The 25,507-nt window shown below is 50.5% G+C and overlaps 9 protein-coding genes across 9 annotated transcripts; 5 read left to right on the top strand and 4 right to left on the bottom strand.

The window, feature by feature from the left end:
• Positions 1 to 274: 274 nt before the first annotated feature.
• CPAR01_12005 (uncharacterized protein) lies at positions 275 to 612 on the top strand (the record flags this gene model as incomplete). The annotated part of the gene is made up of 2 exons (XM_060496263.1): positions 275 to 517; positions 571 to 612. 2 exons carry the CDS (start codon positions 275 to 277, stop codon positions 610 to 612), a joined length of 285 nt encoding a protein of 94 aa, XP_060345048.1.
• A 505-nt stretch (positions 613 to 1,117) lies between these two features.
• Positions 1,118 to 3,238, bottom strand: CPAR01_12004 (uncharacterized protein; the record flags this gene model as incomplete). Its single annotated transcript, XM_060496262.1, has 5 exons — positions 1,118 to 2,043; positions 2,098 to 2,427; positions 2,493 to 2,691; positions 2,745 to 3,027; positions 3,102 to 3,238. 5 exons carry the CDS (start codon positions 3,236 to 3,238, stop codon positions 1,118 to 1,120), a joined length of 1,875 nt encoding a protein of 624 aa, XP_060345047.1.
• Positions 3,239 to 3,878: 640 nt separating this feature from the next.
• CPAR01_12003 (uncharacterized protein) lies at positions 3,879 to 7,219 on the top strand (the record flags this gene model as incomplete). Its single annotated transcript, XM_060496261.1, has 8 exons — positions 3,879 to 3,926; positions 3,988 to 5,743; positions 5,906 to 6,091; positions 6,153 to 6,212; positions 6,276 to 6,323; positions 6,380 to 6,535; positions 6,598 to 7,128; positions 7,179 to 7,219. 8 exons carry the CDS (start codon positions 3,879 to 3,881, stop codon positions 7,217 to 7,219), a joined length of 2,826 nt encoding a protein of 941 aa, XP_060345046.1.
• Positions 7,220 to 8,539: 1,320 nt separating this feature from the next.
• On the bottom strand, positions 8,540 to 10,129 carry CPAR01_12002 (uncharacterized protein; the record flags this gene model as incomplete). The annotated part of the gene is made up of 6 exons (XM_060496260.1): positions 8,540 to 9,232; positions 9,292 to 9,333; positions 9,399 to 9,451; positions 9,500 to 9,639; positions 9,698 to 9,924; positions 9,977 to 10,129. The coding sequence occupies 6 exons, from the start codon at positions 10,127 to 10,129 to the stop codon at positions 8,540 to 8,542; spliced, it is 1,308 nt and encodes a 435-aa protein (XP_060345045.1).
• Positions 10,130 to 13,041: 2,912 nt separating this feature from the next.
• CPAR01_12001 (phenol hydroxylase) lies at positions 13,042 to 15,521 on the top strand (the record flags this gene model as incomplete). Its single annotated transcript, XM_060496259.1, has 7 exons — positions 13,042 to 13,070; positions 13,148 to 13,174; positions 13,260 to 13,434; positions 13,493 to 13,504; positions 13,568 to 14,090; positions 14,151 to 14,386; positions 14,448 to 15,521. The coding sequence occupies 7 exons, from the start codon at positions 13,042 to 13,044 to the stop codon at positions 15,519 to 15,521; spliced, it is 2,076 nt and encodes a 691-aa protein (XP_060345044.1).
• Positions 15,522 to 17,477: 1,956 nt separating this feature from the next.
• Positions 17,478 to 18,476, top strand: CPAR01_12000 (uncharacterized protein; the record flags this gene model as incomplete). The annotated part of the gene is made up of 1 exon (XM_060496258.1): positions 17,478 to 18,476. One exon carries the CDS (start codon positions 17,478 to 17,480, stop codon positions 18,474 to 18,476), a length of 999 nt encoding a protein of 332 aa, XP_060345043.1.
• Positions 18,477 to 18,613: 137 nt separating this feature from the next.
• CPAR01_11999 (uncharacterized protein) lies at positions 18,614 to 20,347 on the bottom strand (the record flags this gene model as incomplete). Its single annotated transcript, XM_060496257.1, has 3 exons — positions 18,614 to 19,623; positions 19,691 to 19,771; positions 19,831 to 20,347. The coding sequence occupies 3 exons, from the start codon at positions 20,345 to 20,347 to the stop codon at positions 18,614 to 18,616; spliced, it is 1,608 nt and encodes a 535-aa protein (XP_060345042.1).
• Positions 20,348 to 22,678: 2,331 nt separating this feature from the next.
• On the top strand, positions 22,679 to 23,239 carry CPAR01_11998 (uncharacterized protein; the record flags this gene model as incomplete). Its single annotated transcript, XM_060496256.1, has 1 exon — positions 22,679 to 23,239. The coding sequence occupies one exon, from the start codon at positions 22,679 to 22,681 to the stop codon at positions 23,237 to 23,239; it is 561 nt and encodes a 186-aa protein (XP_060345041.1).
• Positions 23,240 to 24,142: 903 nt separating this feature from the next.
• CPAR01_11997 (cupin domain-containing protein) lies at positions 24,143 to 25,246 on the bottom strand (the record flags this gene model as incomplete). Its single annotated transcript, XM_060496255.1, has 2 exons — positions 24,143 to 24,889; positions 24,944 to 25,246. The coding sequence occupies 2 exons, from the start codon at positions 25,244 to 25,246 to the stop codon at positions 24,143 to 24,145; spliced, it is 1,050 nt and encodes a 349-aa protein (XP_060345040.1).
• Between the last annotated feature and the right edge of the window lie 261 nt (positions 25,247 to 25,507).

Raw genomic sequence — 25,507 nt, 5'->3', positions numbered from 1 at the left:
ACGGCGATCACTTACTGCTCTTTCCCCAGTGGAAGAAGCAATCATAGTTGGACTATAAATCTCGAAGCTGGCAAGACTTTCCATGTATAGTCACACGGCACGACAGCACAACCTTCGCATCCTTTACTTCTTGATTATCATTTTCGACGTCTACTCTAAGGTAGGTTTCCAACTTTGAGCAAAGCTGACCGAAAGCTTGACCGACTTATCCTTGTCATAGGAACGGAAGATCTTACCTATACACTTGTCGAAATATTGCCTCCGAACCGCAGCCATGAAGTTCGCCACCATCGTCGCCGCAATCACCTTGGTCGCCTCGGGCGTCCTTGCCACCCCTTCCGAGAGCAGCAACCTCGTGCGTCGCGACTGCTACGACTGCCACTACAAGTCTTTCGATGCCGGCCGCTGTGATGGAAGCTGCAGCAGCTCGGAACCCGAGGGCAGTGGACAGGTCTGCCGGAAGTGCATCAGCGGATGCCCTGCTACGACCGATGCCGATCGCGGAGACACGCCCGCTGTGAGCTGCTAGATATGAGATAAGATAATTGTTCCACGGTTTTGAGCACAAAGCGACTGGGACATAATGCTGAGGAGATTCGAAGAATCGTCTAAAGTAAGATCAGCGGCAGAAAGTATCGAATTTGGAGTGTTCAATCAATCAATTGAGTAAATAGTTGGATTCACAATGTACGAGGGATTATCAGATTCCAACCTTAGATAGGCCAATTCTGCGACATTAATGCCATGGGGCAAATCGTCTACCTAGTTGTAGCGCTGGGCCGACATCTTCGTACGCCTTGAAGATGAAAGCGATATCTGTTCCTGATACGATTCCTGATTCGATCGTAGACTGACGACGAGCGATGCCTAGCTGTAACAAAACGTAATAAGAGACCTGCTATACATTCAGACATAATAAGATCAGAATGGTCGGCGGGCGGGAAGACATGATCCATTACGGAATCAAAATTATAGTTCACCAGATTTACGGCTTGCTAGATGACAAAATGTGGATGCTTGAAAAACCTGTCTGCTTAATGAGAGTATTAAAAAAAAAAGAAAATAACGGAACGCAAAGCGACTTGGCAACATCAAGACCCCCCCTTCGGCACTGAATTCAAGCAGATGAAAATGAGCCTTGCGCGAACGATGTCATCCTGTGCTCGTCAAGTTCCAGCCCATCAGACAAAAAGCTTCCAGGCAAGGCAATCTCTATGGCATCAGGGAACCACACGCGGAAATACTCACTCCCAACTGGACTCGTCGCCATCACTTTGAAAACAAGCCCGCTGTTGCGCGCTTGTATGTCCTTCACCAACATTCCTAGCCACTGCATGACCAGATACATTCCCCGGATGTGCAACTCACTCTGCAGAAAGGTCACGCCATCAATCATACAGAAGATAACTCCGGACCTCAGCTGGTTTACAACATTCTCGAATACGCCCCAGAGAACTTCCAGATCATAACTGCGAATGGTTTGCAGGTCTGTTTCTGCTAGAAACCCCAGATCAATTTGGTCTGATGAAGAAAGAACGATTTGTGAGATCAATGACCTCAATAAACCAGTGGAACCAGGAAGAGGACCGTCTGGGTCGCAGTGCAGACGGCAGAAAAATGCCAAAGGGCGAGCGCAATTAATGCGGGAAAGTGTCCGGGCAAGTATTGAACACATGTAGCTTAAGGGCGAAACAAGATCGGTGTGCAGTGCATCAAGTTCCATGCCGCTAATGGTCAAGACTTCGGAGTTCATCGACTTGAACCAATGTTGAAATCTGAAGTCCTGCGTAACGGAGGTGATACGGCCTTGATTTTGTGGATTCAGCGATTTGCCCATGAAAACGACAAACTCCGAATCTCTCTGTATAGCAGAGACCGCCTGAGTCTCAGCGTTCGACAACAAACCGAAACCAAGTGCCGACAATAATTGAGAAGCTGTGACTTGGGGGATGGATAGGTGATAGTGGTTTGTGACCTGTTGAGGCTTTCCCTGACACTGCTGATTGATTTCAGCCCTCAAGGCTTTGATCTCTTCCATTTGCCCTATCGATATACGTCAGTTCAGAGCATTCGGATTCTGCGAATTGTGGGCCATACACTTAGAGTCCCGGGCTAGACCATGAACGACATTCTCGAGTGATTTCATTGCCTCAAAAGACTTTTGCAATCCTATCTCTTGTCGCTTAGCTTCCTCAGCCCTCCTGTTTGATTCATCCCCTTGGAATTGATGAACTTCTTCCAGGGAATTGCCAAGTGTGAGTATATTCTCGGCAACTCCATCAAATTTCAAATGGAAGCATTCTCTGACTGCATCGTCAAAGTGGGCCGAAGCCTCGTCGATGCTCGTGGTTATCTTGTCTCGTAGTTCGGAACCGTAGTTTTCACCCGCGAAGATTGATCTGAGTCCTGCCCTGAAGCCGCCAAAGTCTGAAGTAAATCAGAATAACACGATTAGCTCAAGTTCAGTGTCAATGATACCTGTGGCAACGTACCCTTCATGAGGCCTTCAAGCCACTTGATCATTGCTTCGATTGCGACAAGGACTGCCACGTATAGTGTCTCGACTGCACTTCGAAGGAGCGGCGACCACGCGTAGAGCCGAACGTAGGTCTTGGTCGCATCGATCTCTTGTGACAAGGTAGCCAAAGCATTCAACACAACGTCGACAAGCTCATGATGACGCTTCGCCGCCTTGTACCTATTAGAAGATCACATAAATTAGACTTGAAAGGCCTACAACATACACTGCAGATCAGCTTGAGACCGCCGCATATTGTACCAGTATAGTCTCCGCTTGGTACGAGCTCTATCAGAAACTCAATACGACGTGCCCCGGTCGTAAACAACCGGTTTTTGTAGCCGAAGATGTTCCGTTGTGTCTTGTACCTATCGCAAACTGCTTTAGCTTCTACGAGGACATCCTCCCACGAGGCTGTGTTCCCTAGAATGTTCTTTGTTGCCGAATCGGATGATCTCAAGAGGAATCCTTTGATGTATTCGTCAAACTTAAGCTTGCTGGCTTCAAGCCTTACCCCGATTCACGTTAATGATCGCAAGCCGTTTGAACAACCAAACTCTTGAGTGGGAGCGGAGTTACTTACTTTCGCGAAGCTGGGGGCATCTGCAGACGCTTTACAGCATCGTCAAACGCCCATGCAGGGTCCTGTGAAGATGCATGATGTTTGATCCATCGTCTGTATTCCTCGGTTTCGATCAAACTTGTATTCGTGACATCCATCGCACGAGAACTATCTTGCTAGAGCAAGCTTGTTGGTCACGGGTGATGTTTTCCTGAGGATAGATACTATAGGTTAGGTAAAATCAGGGACTACTCGTATGGATACATTTAGTCACTTTCAGCTGCTCTTATCAAAGTGCATTCATCGAGACCGCCTATTCCCATGCTCACAGCCTGATTCCCCGCATTTCAGGCCGACAATATACATTCCTTGCCAAGGCTGGCGGTGTGCCTATGCTCCATCATGGAAGACTGGGCTTAACCGGATGAAGGCGGTGAGGTGACTCCCTGTTTGGATACATGACGGGCAATACATTCGAAGAGGGTGCCGCATGGCTTCAGAAATGCTCCTGATAGGACAGTTCTGTCAGGGTAAGGATGCAGGCGCGCTTATCTACAGCAAAATGAGCTGATGCAAATGTGTCGAAACGAAGCCGGTCTCACTTCTCTGTGTAACCTCAAGCAGGCTGTGGTGGCTGCTGATGCAATTACCGGATTACATGTTTCATTGCTACCGCAATGGAGAACCGTCAAATATGGGACGCTGTACCCTTCCCGCTTGCCCATCGCTCAACCAAGGAGCAAATCGTGTCTCCAGTCGTAATCTGAGCAACAGGTACAACGCCGAGGCTGCAAAACAATGTCGACCACTGGAAAAGAGCAAGTCGTTCCAAGCGATATGTTAGAGGTATGTCATTGCGACATGTCTAAATGTTGGCGGGCAAGAAACAAAGCTCATCGTCACGTAGGCAAGCGGAAGCTCCGGCCAAACACAGAGCGACTCAACTATGGCGACTACGACGACCGTCGATGACAATGGCGCGCAACAGGAAGGTCATGATGAAATGACGCATTCGCCAGTGAAGTGTAGAATCGATGCGATCTTGGGCTCTCTGACGCTTATGGGAAGCTACCTACGAAATATGTCTCAGACAGTTGAATCTATCGACTCAGGAGATAAGAAGAGCTTACTTGAAACGACACTCCAGCAACACCTAGAAGACTTTCATTGTGTCCAAGAGTCAGTCCGAGCCCTTTCCCATGAAATCAATGAGAACAACGAAGAGCGAAGGTCACGGTCGCGAACAACGCATCGCCGTTCAGAGAGGGGCTTGGAACGTTCAGACTCGGGTTCGCCCGGCAGTCACTCTACTCACGAACCTCGGAGACGTCAGCGCTCAGTCTCTACCTCATCCTTCATCCGTGGGAGGGTTTGTATTGCCAAGCTGAATTACCGTCCTTGGCGGGAGGTTGCAGTCGACTACCACGAGAAATCCGAGTATTTTGCAATAGACATTCCCTCCAATGAGCCAACCCGAGTCGAACTCTTTAGGCCTCGAGACCCTGGATATCAACGTCAACCGCACGACGTCAATCGCTCAACCATCCCCGTCGCATCTCAGCAGGATCAACTTATACCAGAAAGAATCCGAGTCAACTCTTTCCGTCTAAGAAGGTTCATTACATCTGCGACTGAAGAGAGTCACTCGCAGAGAATGAGTCCACAACAAGCGTTTCACGTCTTACGGCCTTTCAAAGTTCTCTTTGAACTTGAGGGAAGGCTTAGAGACCTTATAGACCATCTCGAGAATTCACGAAAGGCACTGGAGGACAAAACTGAAGAAGAATACCTTGCACAACTCAATGATGCTGAACTCGAGCCAGTGATTGACGGCGTGTATCAGAATGACCCAGGCAGCGATTCAACAGATGTAAGGGAGATGACAGCCTATATTTTGGACCTTCGATGTTTGCAGGAATTCATTCAAACAAGATTGAACCCCCGTGTCGAACACATAAAAAGGATGGATGAGCCGGTGAAGTTCTCTGAACTTTGGTATATTTTTCCTCAAGGCTCCCTGATAATCTCAAGAGATCCCAAGATACCGCAGAAGGTCTGGAAAGTAATGGGGCGCGGTGGTGGCCGTTGGTCGCGACGGGTTCAGTACGATGAGGTCCCCAATCCTGTCATAGACGATTTCACTCCCTTCGTCGTCGAATGCTTTTGTCTTGACTTCAATGGGGAGCAGTACATACCAGTTTGGCAAAGATTTACCCTTTCTGAATTCGATGGTACGCAAGCTATCAACGACTTGCCGATAGTACCAATTCAGGTGGCTGAAAGAGAAGAGTCTCTTTTCAGTCGGGCTTTAGTCGAAGAGCGTGGGAGAAAGTTTATCGAGCTCGTATCTGCTGGAGCTCAGCATCGTTACTTCTCTGGACGAAATCTCCATCTTACGCTCAGAGGTACGAAGCTCGCCGCACTGGGGAGAGAAGCAGCTCGAAGTTCACTCGAGTATACAGAAAGATTCGACAGTGAAGTAATTGTCGACATGACCCGAGCCATCGAGGAGGTTCCAGCGTGGATTTCTCCAATTGAACTTCCAGCAGATGCGCCAGATTCCACTGGCGAGCTGGCAGCTGTATACCGCAACCGAAGACTTGGACCGATTGCTTTCAACGACACCGATATGGGAGTTTCTGCATTTCTAGTCTCGGAGCGGCGTAAGTGGGCGCGATGGGACATTGCCGGATTGGCGCCATCTGGCGACGACCAATTGCTTTTGCCTAATAGAGTGTTCGCATTCGTACTAAGGAACAGAAAATGGGGTGAGTAATAGTGCTCTTGAAGGTCTTGGGGATGCAATACTGACCACAGACGTTAAGCATGTCTTCCCATCATCCACGATATCCATGGGAACGACCTACTCCAACCCATTACGAATCCTCCAGAACCATGGAACGATCTTGAGTTGCCGACAGGTCACAAAGAGCTCGTTCAATCACTCATAAAGTCCCACTTCTCCCAAGACAAGTCACGAAAAATGCATTTGGATCTTGTGAGAGACAAAGGTAAGTCAATCCTTACTTGACGCGACCTTTTTTTACTGACGCGGCCATGTCTGTTACGTAGGGCGAGGGGTCATCATTTTGTTGCATGGTGTGCCTGGCGTTGGAAAGACTTCAACAGCCGGTGAGTTGACAACCACAACGTCACTTGAACAGAATAGCAACTAATGTTCACATCTGGTTATAGAATGTGTTGCTCAAGCTTACAGTCGGCCGTTGCTCCCTATTACATGTGGTACGCACATGCTGGTTCAAGTTCATCAAGGTTCGAGAGCTGACAAAGTCTGACAGGGGATCTTGGCCTTCACCCAAACGAAGTAGAGTCGAAACTGCAAGAAATCTTTCGTTTGGCTCATGCTTGGAATTGTGTATTACTTCTTGATGAGGCAGACATATTTCTCGCCCAAAGAACAACTACCGACATGCAGCGGAATGCTCTGGTTTCTGGTAAGGTTCTTAAGTCATTGAGATTCACGCGAAGATTACGCACTCTCTCGGAAGATTCTCAGCTGATTGTTTTGAAGTGTTTCTTCGTGTTCTAGAGTACTATGAAGGCATTCTTTTCTTAACCACTAATCGGGTTGGGACGTTCGATGAAGCCTTCAAATCCAGGATACACATGTCTCTTTATTACCCCCCCTTGGCAGAGATTCAGACAGCAAGGATATGGAGCAGCCACATCAGGAAGGTTAAGGCGAACGGAGTCCAGATTGACGAACAAGATATTCTCGCGTTCGCCCAGCAAATATGGACCATCCAAGGCCGCCCAGAGCGAGGGCCGGTTTGGAACGGGCGACAGATTCGCAATGCTTTTCAAAGCGCCATTGCACTTGCAGGCTACCACACCGAGACGGGAGAACAAATTCATCTCACAAGGGAAAATTTTCGTCGCGTCGGAGAAGTCTCGGATCAGTTCAGTCGCTACATCTACAAGACGAAGCTAAGTCACACGGATGCAGACCTCAACCGCGCTGGCGGAATCCGTCGTGACGAATTTGGAAGTGACCCGAACACCCGGCCAGCGGTTTCTTGGGGAGAGAGTCAAGTTATCGATCCGTTCTTCAAATCTGACCCTGCTCCTCAACCGCAGAGACCGAACGTGCACTTCGGAGGATCGGCTCAGGCGGCTAGGTTTCAAACTGTTGCGCAAGACCCCTTTCGTCAACCGACGTACTCGGCCTCTCCTTGGCAAGTGACGACGCAGCCCCAGCAGCAGCAGCAGCCGCCGCCGCAACAACAGTATCCGCAACAGTCGCAACAAGCGTTTCTACAACAGCAGGCTCCGCCTGCACATGTACAGGCAGCAACACATCAGATGTTCTCTCCACAGCAAATGGGTCAGCCTCAAGCACATCAGCAGTCACAGCCAACGCATTCTCAACCTGGACTTGTGGCAGGGTCTGTCCCGACCAGCTATGAGCAGCAAATGCCCCATCCTCAGCAGCCAGAATTTGGAACCGCCCATCAACCAGTCTCCCATACCCAGATGCCGGGCAAACCGAATTCTCAGGGTCACACAGGTTCACCGCCATGGCAAATGTCTTAGTCGTGCCCGCTTTAATGGAAGGGGGGGAGCTTGATGTTGGATTTACTTAGTCGATGACGCGCGACGGGGGGTACGGAGGGGAGGGGGGGTTTCTTCAGAATGCCGTGAGAAAGTCCCGAGTGGTTTCGTTCGTTTGCGGACAAATCCGTGATCCAACAGCGTACATTCATTTAGTATTTACATATATTTCCCACTCATTCCACACGTATCACATGCTTCCACCTCAGCGTCGCCTCAGTGCATGTACCAAACTTCTTGCGAGTGCTTTTTACTTGTGCCTGGCTTCGAGAACAGTAGATACACCCGCAAAATTGAGTCAAATCCACAGAGGCAAACAAGAAATCTAACTTAGGTCGGTCTGCGCCCCTTTATATCGAGTAAGCCTAAGGTATAGTAAGATAAGGACATACCTGAGGTTAGCACGTAGTCCACAGGCCATGTAGCCAGACATGCGTGCAGAGGTTTCTTCCCAAAGAGTTCGTGGTTATCTACTCAATGTTGTTGATGCGGACAAGCTTTCACAACACTACATGCCCTTAATAGAAATTTGCAACACATCAAACTTGATCGGTGGCTTGGAATGTCACGTTGCGGACGCTTTTGCGCAAGTCCCTCGTCATGTAGCAAAGCTCCTGTTTTTTCAAGTCACTGTGGCACATTGTTGGGTGATAAGTTCTGGGGTGGCTTACATCAATTATATGTACAGAGTGGCAAAGCGTTAAGATGCAGATCGGAAGTGGAAAATACAATGTTTCTTACCCGCTTCAACTAGTCAATTCATTTGGCCTAGCAGCACAGATATGAGAACCCTATCACTGGGTATCGCTATATAATATGGAAATGCTGTTACTAAGTGAAATCTCTTAATCTCAGGTAGTTTTCCTTCGTTTCCTAGTACTGTCCCGTTAGTATCTCCCCATCCTAGGCCCATGCGGGTCAGGCGTTGCCCTCGAAATAGTGTATTCCGTTGTGACGACAATCTTGTTGGGGTCAACATCAGGTTGATTACGCCTTGCTCTCATTGATTGCCGATTGTTGTTGACGGGTTCTGCTGCAACTTCCGCAATGTTCGATCCTTGAGGCAAGTAAGGGCTCTGAGGCTTATCCGTAGAGCCAATTGAGGCTTCCTCGCCACCGGCAATGTTCTTCTCCACACTGCTAGAGACTATGTGTTCGTCTGATCCCCACGTCGTCTCGTTTGGAATGGAAAGAGGGTGGCTTCGGGGTCCCTGCTTGCCTGGGTAGCTGCCCAAGCGGTATCCCTGGCTGTCACCCATGGCGCCACTTTTGTTGGTACTCGCATTGCGGCTCTTGTCGATGACGCTTTTGAAGAGGGGGTAGACCATGGGCATGTTGGTAAGGACTACGGAAACGAAAGATTCTCGGACAGACCAGTAGCCTGATTGAGCGGGATCGGTGTCGCCAACCTGGGAAAGAAATTTGGTTAGTGACTCTCGGGACCAGCGTGGACCGGGTTCATTTACTGTAAGGATCGAGACGCAACGAAGGATACCGAACGTCATCTCGAGGAAGCCACCGCTGAACATGATCATGAGAGTCACCTTCTTCCTCCAGGGCAGATGGGACTTCCACACCATCTACGAAACGTCAGGTCAGCTCACGATTCGAATCAACTACATTTCCATCCAAAACTTACAGGAAGCGGAATAGCCATCAGGTAAAAGTCTGTTACTGTATTCTGCTATAGTGTTAGCCATGCAGAGAGGACATGGTGCAATAGTACCTTAAGAGTAGTGAACTTACCATGGCCATGACAAAGGTGGTTTGCAATATAGAAACGGCAGGCATGCAAGAGTCTTTCTTCGGTTAGTCCAGTTACTCTAGGAGATAGTGCCTGAACTTACTCCCTGGTGAAGGGTGGATCTGCCATTGATTCTGGAATGGAATGCATTTCATAAATGCGACCAACAGACACGCAACGTAGGTTATGGGCATGATGATCATAGCCCAGAAGATGACTCGCTTCATCTTACGAACCCCGTCACTGGCAGATGTTAGCACCAAAGTGGATGATCTAGGAGAAGAATTGCAGATTCGCTCACGTAAGACGAGAGTAGTAAACTACCCAACAAGCCTTCAGCAACCATAGCAAAGTGGTGTATAGTAGAAGGCCAATAACATGTGTCTTGGAGCCGTTGACACGCAAGAGCCACTCTGGTGATGTTGGGTCTAGAGAAGCTCGTTGGTCGTCAGTCATGCCATTGTTGGCAAACCCTTTCCAGTACGCAACAACAAAATATGCCGCAACTGATTCCGCAGTATACACCAGCTAGTAGAGGGATTAGTCGAATGTTTGTTGCTTTGGAGACGATGATGCTTACAATTGCTAGAAACATCAAGGCGTCATCCCAAGCAAACTTCCTCCATCCCAGTGTAGAGGCTCGGCTGTAATATCGTAATCCGACCACGAGATAGGCAGCACCCTGCAAGCCCCAGACTTCCTGAATGAAGGCATTTGCTTCGGCGGCGGACATTTTGCCAACAAACAATAAATTTAACGAAAAGAAAACCGCCTGAGGTAGAAACAGAAGAAGCAAAGCCGGACCCAGCAGCTAAGTCGATGAAAGGAGATCAAGGGGAAACACAAAGTGTAAATAACTACCCGAGGAAAACTCTGAACAGAGACCGAATCGATGGAACTGAACGTTTAGCCCCGTGCGTATGGCAGCTTGAATCGCTCATATGTCCCTGCTCTTCTTTCTCCCTGAAGACCTTGTGCTTGTTCCCTGTCCGGTGCTCCTGGTTCAGTGTTCCCAATATCCAGCAAGGACCATGCCGATCGTGAGGCCATGGCAGGGGAAGGTATGAATTAGGTGCTTATGATGAACATTTCACTTCTCCAATGGGACTGAAGGTGGTCAAGGCACGAACGGTGTCAACGTACGGACTGCTCCGTGAACCGTTTACTAGCACCCCCAGAGGATCAGGGGGCAGTTCGTCACGGAGCCAGCTCCGCTTTCGATAACGACAGTGGCATAAGGGAAGTGCCCCGGTTGTTTCCCACTCTGAGTACCACACGATGAGAACCAAACCGTCCGATCGAAGGTTTGCCCGGGGAACCGGAGAGCCAGCCGGGAACGTTGGTCCTCCTCAGGGCCACAAGTTGAAAGGTTGATCTATCCTTGCTGTTGATTGAAAGTGTGACCTGTGGCGCTACGCCACCATGATTTCTGAACCAATCCATACTGGAGCTAAGTTTTAGACAGTTCACTAATCGAGTCCCGTCAACGGAAATTCTCCATCAAAATTGGCGGACTGTGACGGGAGAATGTCATTCATTGTTAGTGATGTCTTGAACCCTGGTGGCTGGACCAGCATACTCTTCACCATCCAATACGGCTACCCTGCAGTTGTCCTTGGTATGTTGCATGAAACGACGTCTTACAAGTTCCCATGAACCTGTAGCCGTCTTCCCGCGTTGCGCGCTTCCAGTGTCTGCAGTAGACCTCGCTTGCGGTGCAAAAAGGATGTACCGTACTTCGGTTCTGTCACATTCTGCATTCCTTCGCCGCCCAATGGAACTGTAGGAATGTCAATCTCAACTTCTTGGCCGCATTGAAACCCTGTCAGGAACCCAGTTGCTGGGACGCCTGAGGTGCAGCATATCAATCCATCTTCTTTCGGGGCCCCGGTCGTAGGAGCACTGATCAACGCCTCGTAATGTCGGGAGCTATTCACCCTTTTTGTAACGCTGGGTTACCATTTGGAGTGTTGTCGCCAGAGTGTCTCCATTGTGATAATACAATGTGACGAGTCATTTCTAGTTCCAACGACGGCAATGAGTGGTATTCAAGCTGTAAAAAGGTGGTAATTGTGTGGATACAGACGTGGCAGAGCACGAATCAAGATATTGTTTATGCGAGAATCTGCAGATAATTCTGCCCAGGATTTGTTCTCCGTTGTGGAAACGACTGCCCAAGGGTTCCGGGGTTCGATACTCCATTTACCTAATGGAGAGACAACATCGTCTGCCCGCGAATAAGCGTTACAATGGACTCTTAACTCGCGCAACAGAACGCCCGTCAATCTGGGCCTTGACGCGGCAATAGTCCGACCGTTATCAAATCTCTGGAAAATGATCGCTTACATCCTTCGATGTGCCTGTCCCATCATCTCGCTCCTGCAATGCAAAAATGTCACCTTAAAGGCTCAACCAGCCATTAAAAGTAACTGCCGGTGGGATCGCCGATACGCCGCGGGCCCAGGATGCATCACCGTCCACAATTTACGGTTACCGTTTGCTTTTCTTGACCCAACAAAGGACCCATCGCTAACGGGCGGGCTAGTGGGAGAGCCGTTCCGTGGTCTCCACGGGTTGCGAATCCGTCTCGCCAACGTCGGCGAGAAACGCACATTCCTCCAGTCGCATCTAGGCTGGCAATTAGGGACGATATCACCTGAAGCACATCGCTTAGCCGTTTCCTTGACCATGGTGTTGGGAAAAAGAAATACTGCCTGGCAAGCACACAAGTTACCAGCTAGCTGGTGGCGAGATGGAATGTCAGATATCAATTTTCCGGGGAATCCGGCATGGGCCGGGCCCCAGGACTTTTGCACCAATGTTAGTGCAGTCAAGTTTGTCTCCCATCCAATATCCAACAGTTCAGTTTGCCGTTGGAACTCGGATGAACTCATTTATCATGTTTGCTTCCTGAGCGCTGCGTAATTCCCCCACTCTGGTGATTTGCAAAGAGACAAAGAAATCTCCTTGCTCTGTTGGATTCCGGTCATGTATCATCCAGCCTGCCCTCGTCGTCGTAGTCTTGATGGATCATCAACGAGCCCCCACGTTCAACGGCGCGCCATTCCAACCGTTGGACGAGGGCCGGCCCCATTGTCCATATGAATGGCGCACGGACAAGCATCATGCTTTTCCATTTCGGTCCTGACTCGAGCCAGAAAGGGGAACAAATCGTCCCCCCTCCCGCGGCCCCAGGGCGCTTTCAACACCGAGCCCTTGTCGGCGGGACGCTCCCGGGCGCTGAAGTGATGAGCCCGCTGCCCAAGGTCCCACCGGCGCGCCGTTGAAGACCCCTGCTGTCATTCTGGAGATGGTGGTGGTACGGCATCCTGCTCCTCTGCCGCATCGAATCCATCGTTCGACCAACCATTGCACCCATTGGGTTGGTCTGGGAGAGAGGAAGAGCTCATCACATGGGAGTGTGGAGGCCCAGCCAAGACTGCTCATCAAGGGGTCTCTTGAAGACGAGTCAAGATGCTGACGGACCCCGCGACTTGAGCATATGCGAGCCATCCCGCTTCGTCTTGTCTTCAACGCACAGCGCACACTCTCTTTCCCTCGATTCCCTCGCATTTCTACACTCCCTAAACGCCAAACTTTAATCCTCAAGTTTGTAAACGCCGTGCCGGATCAAGCCAAGAAAACATGGCCACTCCGGAATCGAACGTAGATGTGTAAGCATCCTCACTGGCAGTCTCCTCACCAAAAGAGTCCTCCTTAAGCAACATTTCACTAACGTCACTTCTCACAGGCTCATCATCGGTGCCGGCCCTGCGGGGTAAGTTCAAACAGCGTGACATGACGCTTTCTTTTCTCCAAACCCTTGATGCCTAGCGGACTGACGAGTGTGAATGCCGGCATAGGTTGATGGCAGCCGCCTGGATGGCGCATTGCGGCGTTAACGCTCGCATTGTCGACAAAAGAAACACAAAGATCTTTTGCGGCCAGGCGGATGGACTCCAATGTCGCAGTTTGGAGATATTTGACTCGCTCGGCTTCGCGGATCGGGCCTGGAAAGAGGCCAATCACATGATTGAGGTATGGATGATAAGTACAACTCTGTTACCGAATGTCTCACGCTGACTTATTCTATCAGATTTGCATGTGGGTATGTGACCATTCCCACCATCACCCCAAGGCCGTTGATTAAAACGATACTGACAATATTTAGAACCCCGGCAATGATGGTGTTATTCGCCGCAGCGACAGAATCCCGGACACCATCGTCGGTCTCTCGCGCTTCCAGCAGATCGTCCTACAGCAGGGGCGCATCGAGCGGTTCTTCCTGGAGAACATCAAGAAGCACTCCAAGGACGCGATCAAGGTCGAGCGGGGGGTCCTCCCCGAGTCATTGGAGATTGACCTGTCCAAAGTGGACGATGACGCCGCTTATCCGGTGACAGTCAAGCTTCGCACACTGAACGAGGAAGAGTCTACCCCTCCTCAGGCTGCCAACGCGAGCAAGATCCCTGACGGCCTGTTCCGGAGCAACTTGATCCGGGACGATGACGAGGCGGACTTGCTCAAGAAGGCCCAGGACAGAGCCGGCGCGAGTGAGATTGTTCACGCCAAGTATGTCATTGGCTGTGATGGCGCTCGCAGTTGGACTCGGAGAGCTCTTGGTTTTGAGCTGGATGGAGAGGCTACTGATTTCATCTGGGGCGTCATGGACATCATTCCCATCACTGACTTCCGTATGTTATCCCCCTAATCATCTTGACGTGGATGCGAGGCTGACACCTGAACCTACGCAGCCGATATTCGCATGCGTTGTGCCATTCACTCCGCCGAGAACGGCAGTTTGATGGTCATTCCTAGAGAGAACAAGCTTGTCCGCCTGTACATCCAGTTGAAGGAGGTCGCCCCCGACGCGTCTGGAAGAGCAGACCGCTCCAAGATCACACCCGAGCTCATCTTCGGCGCTGCGCAGAAGATTCTAAGCCCGTACAAGATTGAGTATGAGTACTGCGACTGGTGGACTGCATATCAGGTGAGTTTGATACCGGGCGCATTTCACAACTGTAATGGCTCTTGCTTATTAACTGCAATAGATCGGTCAAAGAGTCGGTACCGAGTACGACGCCCACGGCCGTGTCTTCCTCGCCGGTGATGCCGTTCACACCCACTCTCCCAAGGCCGGCCAAGGCATGAACGTCTCCATGCAAGACTCATACAACCTCGGCTGGAAAGTTGCCCTCGCCGCCAAGGGTATCGCGAAGCGCGACATCTTGAGTACCTATCAGAGCGAGCGCCGCCGCGTTGCTCAGGACCTCATCGAGTTCGACCACCGCTTCAGCCGTCTCTTCTCCGGCCGCCCCGCCAAGGACGTTCTGGACGAGGAGGGCGTTAGCATGGAGGTCTTCAAGGATGCATTCCTCAAGGGCAACTTATTTGCGTCTGGTCTTTCTGTTGATTACGGTGCCAGCAACCTGGTCGTCAAGGCCGGCGACTCGCTGAAGCAGGGTGACGGCAGCAAGGTGCTCAAGTCTGTCGCCTCCATTTCCGAGGAGGACTTCAAGAAGAAGCAAGCGCTGGCCACTGGTCTGCCCGTCGGTATGCGCTTCAACAGCTTCAAGGTCCTGAATCAAGCCTGCGCTCGCCCTTGGCACTTCCAGGAGATTCTCAAGGCCGACGGTCGTTTCCGCGTCGTGCTCTTTGCGGGTAATATCCTTGATGCGTCACAGAAGGCTCGTGTAGACAAGTTCTGCGCGGCTCTCGACGCCCCCGACAACTTCCTCCGCAAGGTCACGCCTGCAAACGCTCCCCTTGATAGCGTCATTGAGGTTCTGACTATTCACTCTGCGAAGCGCACCGACACGGAACTACTGAGAGACTTCCCTGATATCTTGCATCCTTTCGATTCGCACACTGGTTGGGACTACAACAAGGTGTACGTCGATGATGAGAGCTACCACGAGGGCTTTGGAGATGCATACAAGAACTATGGCGTTGACAAGCAGAGGGGTTGCGTTGTGGTTGTGCGACCCGACCAGTATGTCGCGTGGATTGGTGAGCTCGAAGACTTTGATGATTTGCAAAAGTATTTTGAGGGATGTCTGGTTCTGAGCCAGCCCGTTTCCAATGGGGTTAATGACACGAACGGAACTTCATTGCCAGTGCAGTAAGTTAGCTCAGAGTCCCGTCGTCAACAGTTGTACACAAGTAGCCAGTAGGTCGTTTAGATAATGTATCATCCATACCTACAAATACCAACATCGAAGATAATAATAAGTCGCTGGTGAACAGACTGCATGCACGTTCTGCCACATAAATTTGACCGAGAAGACGGTGTTGCTCCCGTGCCCAAACAATACATCAAATGTCGCGTTGTGCTTCTCGATGGAATTGCAAACTAAGGTAGTTCACCGTCAAAAGAATAGAGGCCTCATTCTACGTCTAGGTACAAGCTATCGCATAGTGGTAGCTTACACATTGACATGCAGCTTTTAATCGGGTATAAAGCCTTTCTATGCCTACTGACATCTTGTGGTTGTTCAGTTCAATCTTATCCTTTTCCGTTACTGGGAACCATCTTGAACAGACGCAACAACGGCCAACATTCGGAATGTTCCGGGCCTGCTACCCGTGCGTTGGCTGATCAGCTTCAGGGGCTCTACCTCTGTTAGCTCTGTCTCACCACGAGGCGCCGCTCCCCTCACTCTAACATTGAACCTTATAAGCTCCCCGCTGTGGGGATAATTGCGCTAATCATGAAGAATGAAGATGTCGAGTAGTACTCCAGAAAGCGTTGAAATGGGTTCAACCGTTCAGGTGAGGGCAGTGGTTTAGTTGAGCTGTTGTACAAGTCACCTCAGTTTGAAACCATGTCATTCTAACTGGCATACTCTGTAGCGAGAATCGCTCCATAACGCGCTTCGGTGATGGTCACATGGAATGTCAACAGCGCGAGAAGTCTCCCTGGAGAGCGGTTCTTTCATGATGTTCGTCGCAACTATGCTCCGGGTTAGTAGTCAAATGCTAATTCGTATTGAGACTCAGAACTCTTCATGTCCCTGGTGTCATTCAAGCGAGACGCCTGCCATCCGATGGCCAAGACGGCACTCCCCCTGTTGTAGAATGCCGCTAAAGTATCACAGACCCTTAGCCTTAATCAAAAGGACTATGCTTCGCGGGAGATGTGCGCTGCTTCCCCCTCGCCCTAGAGTATCATATTGAAACAGCCTCGGTCAATTGCCTCATTTCTCATTTAAAAGAAACGCTTCGATATTGTTCGGAGAATTAGACGCCGCTTTCGACTCGAAACAGTGGGCGATCTTCTTTTTAGTCGACCCTCATCACAAAGCTTACTCTTAAGATCGAGGGAAAACTTAGAAAGGACCACAGCGCATGGATGATTCAAGCCACCCGCACTGACCGAAATCATCACACCATCAACTCCTAAGGGAACTACTGTGCCTGGCCCTGGTGTAGAACTCATCCAGAGCACTTGAGGGATCTAGGATCTAGAGCAGTCTTGCCTCTTCCGCCGCCGGCATCACCACACAAGGCGTTTCCCGCTCCACCCCCAGGATTATTAGCTGAGTTTACTAGAATTGAGCAACATCCATCAAACAACCACGCCCCCACTAATGGCGCAAGTATGTGCAAATGAGGAAAACGCTGCGACCTCGGTTCGTCTGAGCGCTCATTCCATGTCGACTTGGACGTCTAGTCTCTCTGAACTGCCCAAGACCAACTTCCACATGACGCTATTTTCAGTGTTCAACCATGTCGCATTACTCTTAGCTCAGTAAGCTCACCTTTCTATCGGTGATTTACAGCCTTCCGTGAGTGTTGACAAATGTTTATCCCACCTGGGAGTGGCAAGACAGTGGCCAGCCAGATCTGTTGATACATGTATATAAGTCGAGAACTTCTTCCGCAAAGTTGTTGTATCTCTTCTTCTCATCATCGCATCACGGCCTCAAACATTCCTTCATTCTTCTCAATTCCGAAGCAAGTCTTCCATTCTATTCTTGGCACAAAGCTGAACATTCGTTTACACTCTCATTCCTTCCAACTATCTTCATCATTTACTTCAACATTTCAGCGACACCGAGTCACATCCACAATCTTTCAAAATGAAGGGCACAGTTTTCGCAACCTTTCTCGCCGCCTTCTCGGCCGGCGCCTTGGCCCACAAGGGCAGCTACGATAGCCCTACTGAAACCACCGGTGGCCAATCCGGAGGAAAGACCGGCGGCAAATCTGGTGGCGGCGGTGGATTCGGACTCCCTGGCTCCGGTAGCGGCAGCGGCAGCGGTGGTCTTAGCGGCATTCTTCCCACTGGGCTGCCCATCGGAGGCGGCAGCGGGGGTGGAATTGGCGGCCTTCCAGGCGGTATTGGTGGTGGTAGCGGTGGCCTGAGTGGCCTTCTCCCCACTGGACTGCCCATCGGAGGAGGTAGCGGGGGAGGTAGCGCAGGTGGCATTGGTGACATCCTTGGCGGTGGCAAAGGCAACGTTCTCCCTACTGGGCTTCCAATCGGCGGTGGCAGTGGAGGAGGATATGGAGGTGACGATAGCGGCAGTGGCAGCGGCGGCATTGGAGGTATTCTTCCTACCGGTCTTCCCCTTGGCGGTGGAAGCGGCCTTGGAGGTCTCCCAGGTGGAAGCGGCAGTGGCAGTGGTAGCGGCGGCATTGGAGGCATTCTCCCCACCGGCCTCCCTGGTGGTGGTGAGGGCGGTATTGGCGGTCTCCTAGGAGGTGGCGGTGACAAGGGCCTCGTTCTTCCCACTGGCGGAAGCGAGGGAGGCATCGGTGGCCTTCTTGGTGGTGGTGGAAATGGCGGCATTGGCGGTGCCCTTCCTACCGGCCTTCCTATCCCGGGTATTGGCGGCAGTGGCAGCGGAAGCGGAAGCGGAAGCGGCGGCCTTCCCATTCCCGGCATCGGAGGCAGCGGTAACGGAGGAAGTGGGGGCATCGGCGGCATCATTCCCACTGGCCTCCCCATTCCCGGAATCGGCGGTAGCGGAAGCGGCAGCTCTCCCTCCGGCTTCGAGACCCGGATCCGCACCACCACTGACAGCGGCGATGGTTACAATGCTCCCGCTGCTACCCCGGCCCCTGAGGATTGGTAAATGTTTGAGCACTTACCTTAGTAGATCTAGGTAAGGTAGTGATTGATGCTTCTCAATTTGGGTTACAGCCATTTCAGATTTACACAGAAATAACTCAAGAATCTTCATGATCTTCAGCTCCAGCTGAGGCAGTCCTTTCAAGCCGAATTCTGGCTACCCATAGCGTTCAATGGTGCACCTCCGCTTGTATTACCCACGACTTCTTCATCCGCTTCTCTAACCACGCTGGGTCCATCATCCCCGCACTCAGCCAGCTGATCACTGTCGCCATCGGTACGAGCGTTCAATTCCATGTCATCCATTTGAGCGGCAGCCTCGCTGACGCTCGCGGTGTCACTGTACGCGTACCCATTCAAGCCCTCCGGCAGTGTGGTAAACGTATTCGAGTCATGGTTCTTTCCGACGGGTCGCTTCTCTTCCAGTGTCCTCTTCACATCATCATGCACGTTCTCCGTAATCTTTTCGAGCAATCGCTGGGTCTTGGCGTCGGGGACGCCAGAGTCGGCACACTCAAAGACTCCCGGGAGACGCCAGTTTGGATAGAGGTTGAAGTGACTCTTCCTCACTTGCATGCGATCAGGGTGTGCGCTGAAGTAGTAGTGACAGAGCCTGCAAGTGGGCTTGCTGCTGCCAATGTATTTCCAGCTGTTAAAGTAGTCTCTTGGATGCTGCAGATCGCGGCTCAGCAGATAGCTATGAACGAGTACTTCGGCGTGAACACGCGGCCTAAAGGTGCGCTTGCCGATCTGCCTCTGGATGATGCTATCCAGTCCGAACTTTTGCATTTCGACCGCGTGCTGAAGGAACTCTTTTCGCTCCTCTTCTTCATCAACTGGAATCATGTTCTCAATGATGGATGCCGCGGTGATAGACTTGGATTTTGTCATTGGTCTGGCAGCATCTTCGCTGGATGGGACAGCAGTGAACTTGAAGTCGTGAAAGAGCTTCGGTAGGCGTTCATGAGTGCCAATTATGGCATCTGCCGCCTGGCGGAAGGAGAGTAGTCGTCCAAGATAGTGGCGCAACTCGGACCAGGACTTCGACTCGGAGATTTCTCCATCCTTGGCGTTTCTCATTATCGCCTGATCGATCTGGGTGTTCTTGATAGCCACAACCCCTTTGATTAGCTTTTCGCAATCGCACAGAACTGCACTTGGATTAGCTATGCTGCTGATTTTACTGAAAGAATTCACCACACTCCCTTGTTGACTTACACTTGTCTTGGACGTTTCCAGATGTTAGGTCCCTTGGAAAGTCTGCCTTCTTCTTCAAATTCAGAAGTTCCTCCTTCAGGCCTTCAATGAGGTCAGTGCGAACTTCACAGACAGAAATCAATCAGAAATGGCTCTCTTACCTTCTGAAGCATCCCGTCTGTCACAGTCGTCAATACAGGCATCCAGGTATCTGCCGACATTGTCTAGGTAGATGCCTAGACGTGGCAGATTGAACAGCAGTATCTTCCACAAGACCTGCTTGGCGAGGGGCCTGGGCTTGAGACCAGTAGGATTCTTGCCCACAAGAGTAAGTGTATCTTCAGCGAACTGCTGGGTCTCAGACAGTTCGTCGGCGTCTCTGTGGTTCGACGCGAAGACAAACTCTGGGCCGTCCTCCCCCTCGAGGACAGTGAATGAAGTTACCGTCTTGCCGCCACGTTCATTATCGCATACCTGAGCTAGCTTCTCCACAAAGGAGCGGAAGACCTGGGCCTGCGTCGCAAGGGAATCGTTCTCCACCTTCGGAGTCCCGTTGAAAACATCTTGACCGGCACGGCAAGCTACTTGCAAGGCATACTCAAGAACAATAGGCTCGTAAAAGAGCCGGCGGTGGTCTACGCCAGTGGGCTGGACCTCGGACGTGGCTTGTTGGTTCATTATTGCGGCGGTCTTTAAGACGTGTAGATGGGGGGACTCAGTAAGACTGAGAAGATGGAATGAATTTGTTAAAGGGAGATGAGTGTGCTGATGGATGAAAAATAGGTTTGAGTTGTGTGACGGAAGTGGTCAGGAATCCGGGCTTTTTATATCTGGAAGACGCTTCTATTTCACGATTTCATCATCACTGCCATATCCAATCACTAAGTGACTAGCACACACCACCTAGAAAGGAATGCACTCCCGAAAACTTGACGTTTTTCCACTTTCACTGACGCAGCACCAACATCGATTCCATGAACATCTACATGCTTCGTGATATCGCATGATGCTGTTGGAAGGACACTCGGATTATCCAATCGCGTGTAAGCCTCAAAATCAGGCGAATAGTTACCAGTCTTGAGAGCCTGCCTGGCCCCCTTGCTACAGCAGAGCCACACCCATTTCGTGACCCGAGGCAATGAGGCGGTCGAACTTGGGTCGCCACGCAGGAATATCCGCCGTGACAGGCTCAACATCATTATCACCGGCCAGAGAAACCATTTGCTCATTTCTGCATTAGCGTGAAGCTCAAATGTGAGGTTTGGCTATCCACACCCAGTTCAGGGATAGATATGGACACATACTAAATGCAGAGAGATTCAGATGTCTATCTCCAGCATCTAGTAAGGCTTTAAAACACGGGCATTGTACTATCTACATGGTATTGGGATGGCATTACAGATAAAAAGAAGGAAAAAGAATTCACCACCGGTGTGGCTACATTTCTCGGTGCTCATGCTGGGGGTCGAACTGAACCAGCCTAGAGATGCGTCTGCTGTGCTAATGACAGGAAATCAGTCGATATGGCCTATACGGGGTCATTTTCACGGTAAATCCAGTTGACCTTGGACCGAATGCACATACACGGCGTCACGGGATTATTCACCGAATCTGGCGCGGCCCAAATGCGAATTGGCAGGCAGCCGGCAGGCAGCCGAAGTCAACTGGCGTCATTAACAGTTTGCCGCATATGTCGGCAGATCTTGGACCATCCAACATGAGATATGACACCGAGAAATGCCAACAAGTCTCCCCTGCTTCCTGACCTGCATCTGCACGAATTACAGTATGTCCCACTCACATAAGCTGAGAAACGATGAAACCCTCATCGGTCGGCCTCCCGCGTCTTGGAGGGGTCGAGTTCCGGCTTACCCTTTTTTGCTCGTTCTTATTCAAGTCATTCAAGCTGGGCGAAAAGAAGCGATTACGTCTCAGCACGAAAAGGTGCATCGTCAAAGGAGACGCAGAATTTGTTTATCAAGCTGATGTCATGTATTTGTTCCCCTCTCTTGGACATTGAATCCACTAATCTGAAATAGTATACAGGATCCAAGTTTGTGCTTGGAGAGGAAGCATGTTACTAGCTGAGAATGCATTGTTCTATGTCTCACCATTTGGTAATTACATCTATGTATCTAAACATGAGATCGTCCGACAGACTGGCTTCAGCTCATGTTCACCAAGTACGGATAAGTGCAAGGTAGTTGAGGTATTGAACCAATGGCCGCAATTGATGATAGCTACGTTATGATTTGGGATTGGATTCAGCTACGAGTGGCCTGAGATATTTTCAGCCCATCAGCCAGCCACGAGGTTACCCCTCAAATTGGCCGTGGACTCTACTAACGTTAGGAGAGCGCGTTTGCCATTCCGCGCGTCGGGCTCATGACCTGATCCAGACATGCGAGCACTATCACAGACATGTGTGGATTGAATACCTTTGTTCATTTCAGCTTCATCAGGTGAGAACTTGGACATTGGCCCGTTGTTTGCAGCGCCGAGTTTTTATGCCCACCGTGTCATTCTACCACAGTTGAGAATATTGGCGCTAGCTTTTGGTGTTCAATTAGCTGGCCTGAAACATCTTCTCAACCGAGCAGGGCCTACATTAGCGACGAACGCTTGAGGTCTAGCAATAAGATTCGGCAAGGGGTCTAGTGGTGGATCATTGTAGCAGCATGCCACTCAGCTGGATCTCAAGTAATGTATCGTTTGATAGACTGATAAGCGAGAAGCTATGTAAACCGTCAAGATCTACATCTTAATCTTAGCCTTGTTCATTGATACCATACCTTTTAGTTTGTGAAAACTACTTAGCCAAGCCAAGCCCCATACATACTGTCAAATTTCTTATTTGTTTTATGCTTCTGCCTCTGCTGCCTGCTCGGGCGGTTCTCGATATCGTTTGCACGGTATTAACACACAGCATTAGTGGATACTCCCACTGTCTCGTTAGACTGTCAAATTTCTTATTACGGTCATAAATTTCGATTCATTCAACACATTGAGATGGACCAAGAAGATAAACCCAAGCTTTTCACAGACATTCGAGATATCCTTTACCTTTGGATTCAAAACGATGGCGCAACAAAGACTAACGGGCTAGTCAGCGGCGACCGTGTACTGTACACAATCCAAAATGCCTCTCAAGAGAAGGGTGGCTGGGAGGGTTGGGCTCAAGTCGAGATCGCCCACTTCATCAAGTCAAGCTACCCAAATCTGAGAGTTACTCGCGAGGACGGTGTCTATGATGGCAATACCAAGCGATCAGATCTCGTTCTGCAGAATGGCTCCGGTATCCGCACCATCATCGAGCTCAAGTGCGAGCGCGGCAACGTGTCCAGCCCAAAGTGGATTGTGGACGAGGTCATCAAAGACGCTGAAAAGCTTCAGAAGACACTGAGGGACGAGTTTCTGCCAGCCATATATTACGCAGTCGGCATCGCAGCCACGAAGGGTGCAGATAAAGAGATCCAGAGCGCTCTCGATACTGGCAAGATTCCGCGCACGGGGTTCTATTGTAAGAATTCCAAGATCTATGTGTTCTGGGCAGAGAGTCAGGTCGCTTGATGGGAAGCGTGGTTGCCAGAGAATCAGCGCTAAGTTGCCCCGGAGTTGCATCAACCTCGAGTTTGTCCTTTAATGGAACAATACACAAATAATGGCATACGTCATTGACGCGACCATTCCCTGGAAGGACCTGAAGTGATAGCTCAGGTGATGACTTTTCGAATGGCTTCATCTTTGATTAGGTATGGGAAGTGAGTGATATCAACGCACTCCGATCTTACAAGCCGTAGAGTAAGTACGTGGAAAGTCCGAACCATGGCCTCGGAACTGCCAAGAGCCCAAGACGTGTCAAGGAATACTGAGACCATTTCTTGTGTCTGTGGCGAAGGACGCGAAGCCGTAGTGTGAGAGCAAGCACTGCGAACGTACGGCCAGGCAGAGACGCCTCCAAAGCCACGTCCGCCACTCACCATGAATCGTGACAAAAATTTTCCTTGCATCATGTTCCGAAAGCAGGTCTCGAAAGCTCAAAAGGAATGATAGAACAGCTGAGTAATAACATCTGAGTGAGCTTTTTGTGTTGAGGATTCCAATCAGATCGGGGCATGGGAAGATTTACGAAATATTCTACAAGACTATGGCTTATTACTTGATTGAGATCAATGAAGATTGCGAGACAGGCACTGCAGAATATACCAAGCCGTCGGGTGAAACGAGGCTATGTTACAATGAGTAGGATGGGAAGGATTGAAATGTATTAGATGGTATTGACATGACCAGTACATTAGGTCGCGAAACTTTTCCGTGTTCAGGTTTCTTTAGGATAATACAAACACAATGTATTTCAAGGTAAGTCACACTCGCAGTTGTCAAAGATGTGTAACAAGTACATGGAGTAACGTTCATAATTCATTTTCTTAAGACTCCCAACAGTGAGCATTGGAAGCACATTCATCTAGCTAATTACAATGATTCAACCACAACACCCAATGCCGCACTAGCTTCCTTGATCTTCTCCTCCTGCCAAGCAGCACTCTCCTCCGGCAGGACGAAACTTGAGAAGGCCTCGCCAGCATTTTGGATGAGAGTCTCGATACCCGGGCCGTTCGTGAAGACTGTAGATCTCACAAACCGAGAGCCGTACTCCAATGTGAACGCCTGTCCTGCAGAGACCAGGAGGGTCTGGCCCTCCCGGACCTCAGTCCATGATCCAGACTCCTTGAGCTTGACTCTCAGAAGACCCTCCTGGACACAGAAGCAGTGGTCCACCTCGGGGAACGTCAACCACCGAGCAAGCGGGGACTTCTCATATAGCTTGGAAGACTCGAGGCTGGTGATGGCGAACTTGCCGCTGCACTGGGAAGCGTTGATGAAGGGTCTGGAAAGCACACCACCCAGGATGTATCTGGGGCCGGTGTTGGCGCGGAGAAAGTACGGCTCCAAGGGGCCGGGGAGAACATTTTCTGACTCTTGCCAGTCTGCGACTTCAGGAGGGGTGTAGTTGCGCTCAAAGTTTACGTCGAACCGATCCTTTGCGGCCATGACCTTGGGAATCAACAGGCTCTTCAGGTCACGGTTGTCATTTTCTGGCACAATGATACCCTCATACTGCTCCGCGACGTAGCGGAAGAAGTCAACCCAGTCACCCGGTGCAACCAGCCCGAGGGTTTCTGTGTGAGGCCCGAGAAGCTCAGGGTTGTGTACAACTTTCTGTCATCGAATTAGCTGCGAACGCCACAAGTGCGCAGTGTTGGCGAGACTTACAGGGGGAACATAGGCGAAGTCGCCAGGACCCATGATTCTGCACTTGTCGCCGTTCCATAGCTTCAGGTATCCCTTGGTCACTAGGAAGACGTCGTGCGCCTCGGCGTGCCAGTGGAAGCCAGGCGCATCAGAGAGGACGGCACCGCTTGAGAAGACGGCGATGCCACCGTTGGTCTGTTTTGACGAGGCCAAAATTCTGAAGACACCCTTGCTACCGGGGATCGTGACGCGCTCACCCTCGAGCTGGTCGATAATGTAGCTCGTCCTGGCATCAGGAGGGGTGGAGAGAACGGGAATGCTCATGTTGGGCAAAGTGATTGTGGAATTGTCCAATCAACGAAGAGAGAATGGAGATGCTGGGTAAGAGAATGTGAGTGGGGGCGTTTGTCAAGGGTCTAGATCTCTGGATCGTGGACACACAAGTTGGAGACTTTGGAGTTGTTGAGGGGGTTTGCTGAAGATGGGCTCTCTTCACGTTCCGGGGATGCAAGCGGCGCCAGTCCAGCCTTTTACAGAGCTTCGCTTCCCCGCATTCTAACTCTACTTCGAGTTCGACGGGAAACT

This window comes from Colletotrichum paranaense, assembly GCF_030867605.1.
Source record: "Colletotrichum paranaense strain IMI 384185 chromosome Unknown Scaffold_10.1, whole genome shotgun sequence".
In the NCBI taxonomy this organism is placed as follows: Eukaryota; Fungi; Ascomycota; class Sordariomycetes; order Glomerellales; family Glomerellaceae; genus Colletotrichum; species Colletotrichum paranaense.
The sequence above is the reverse complement of the archived record's forward strand: the minus strand, read 5'-3'. Positions and strand labels throughout refer to the sequence as shown.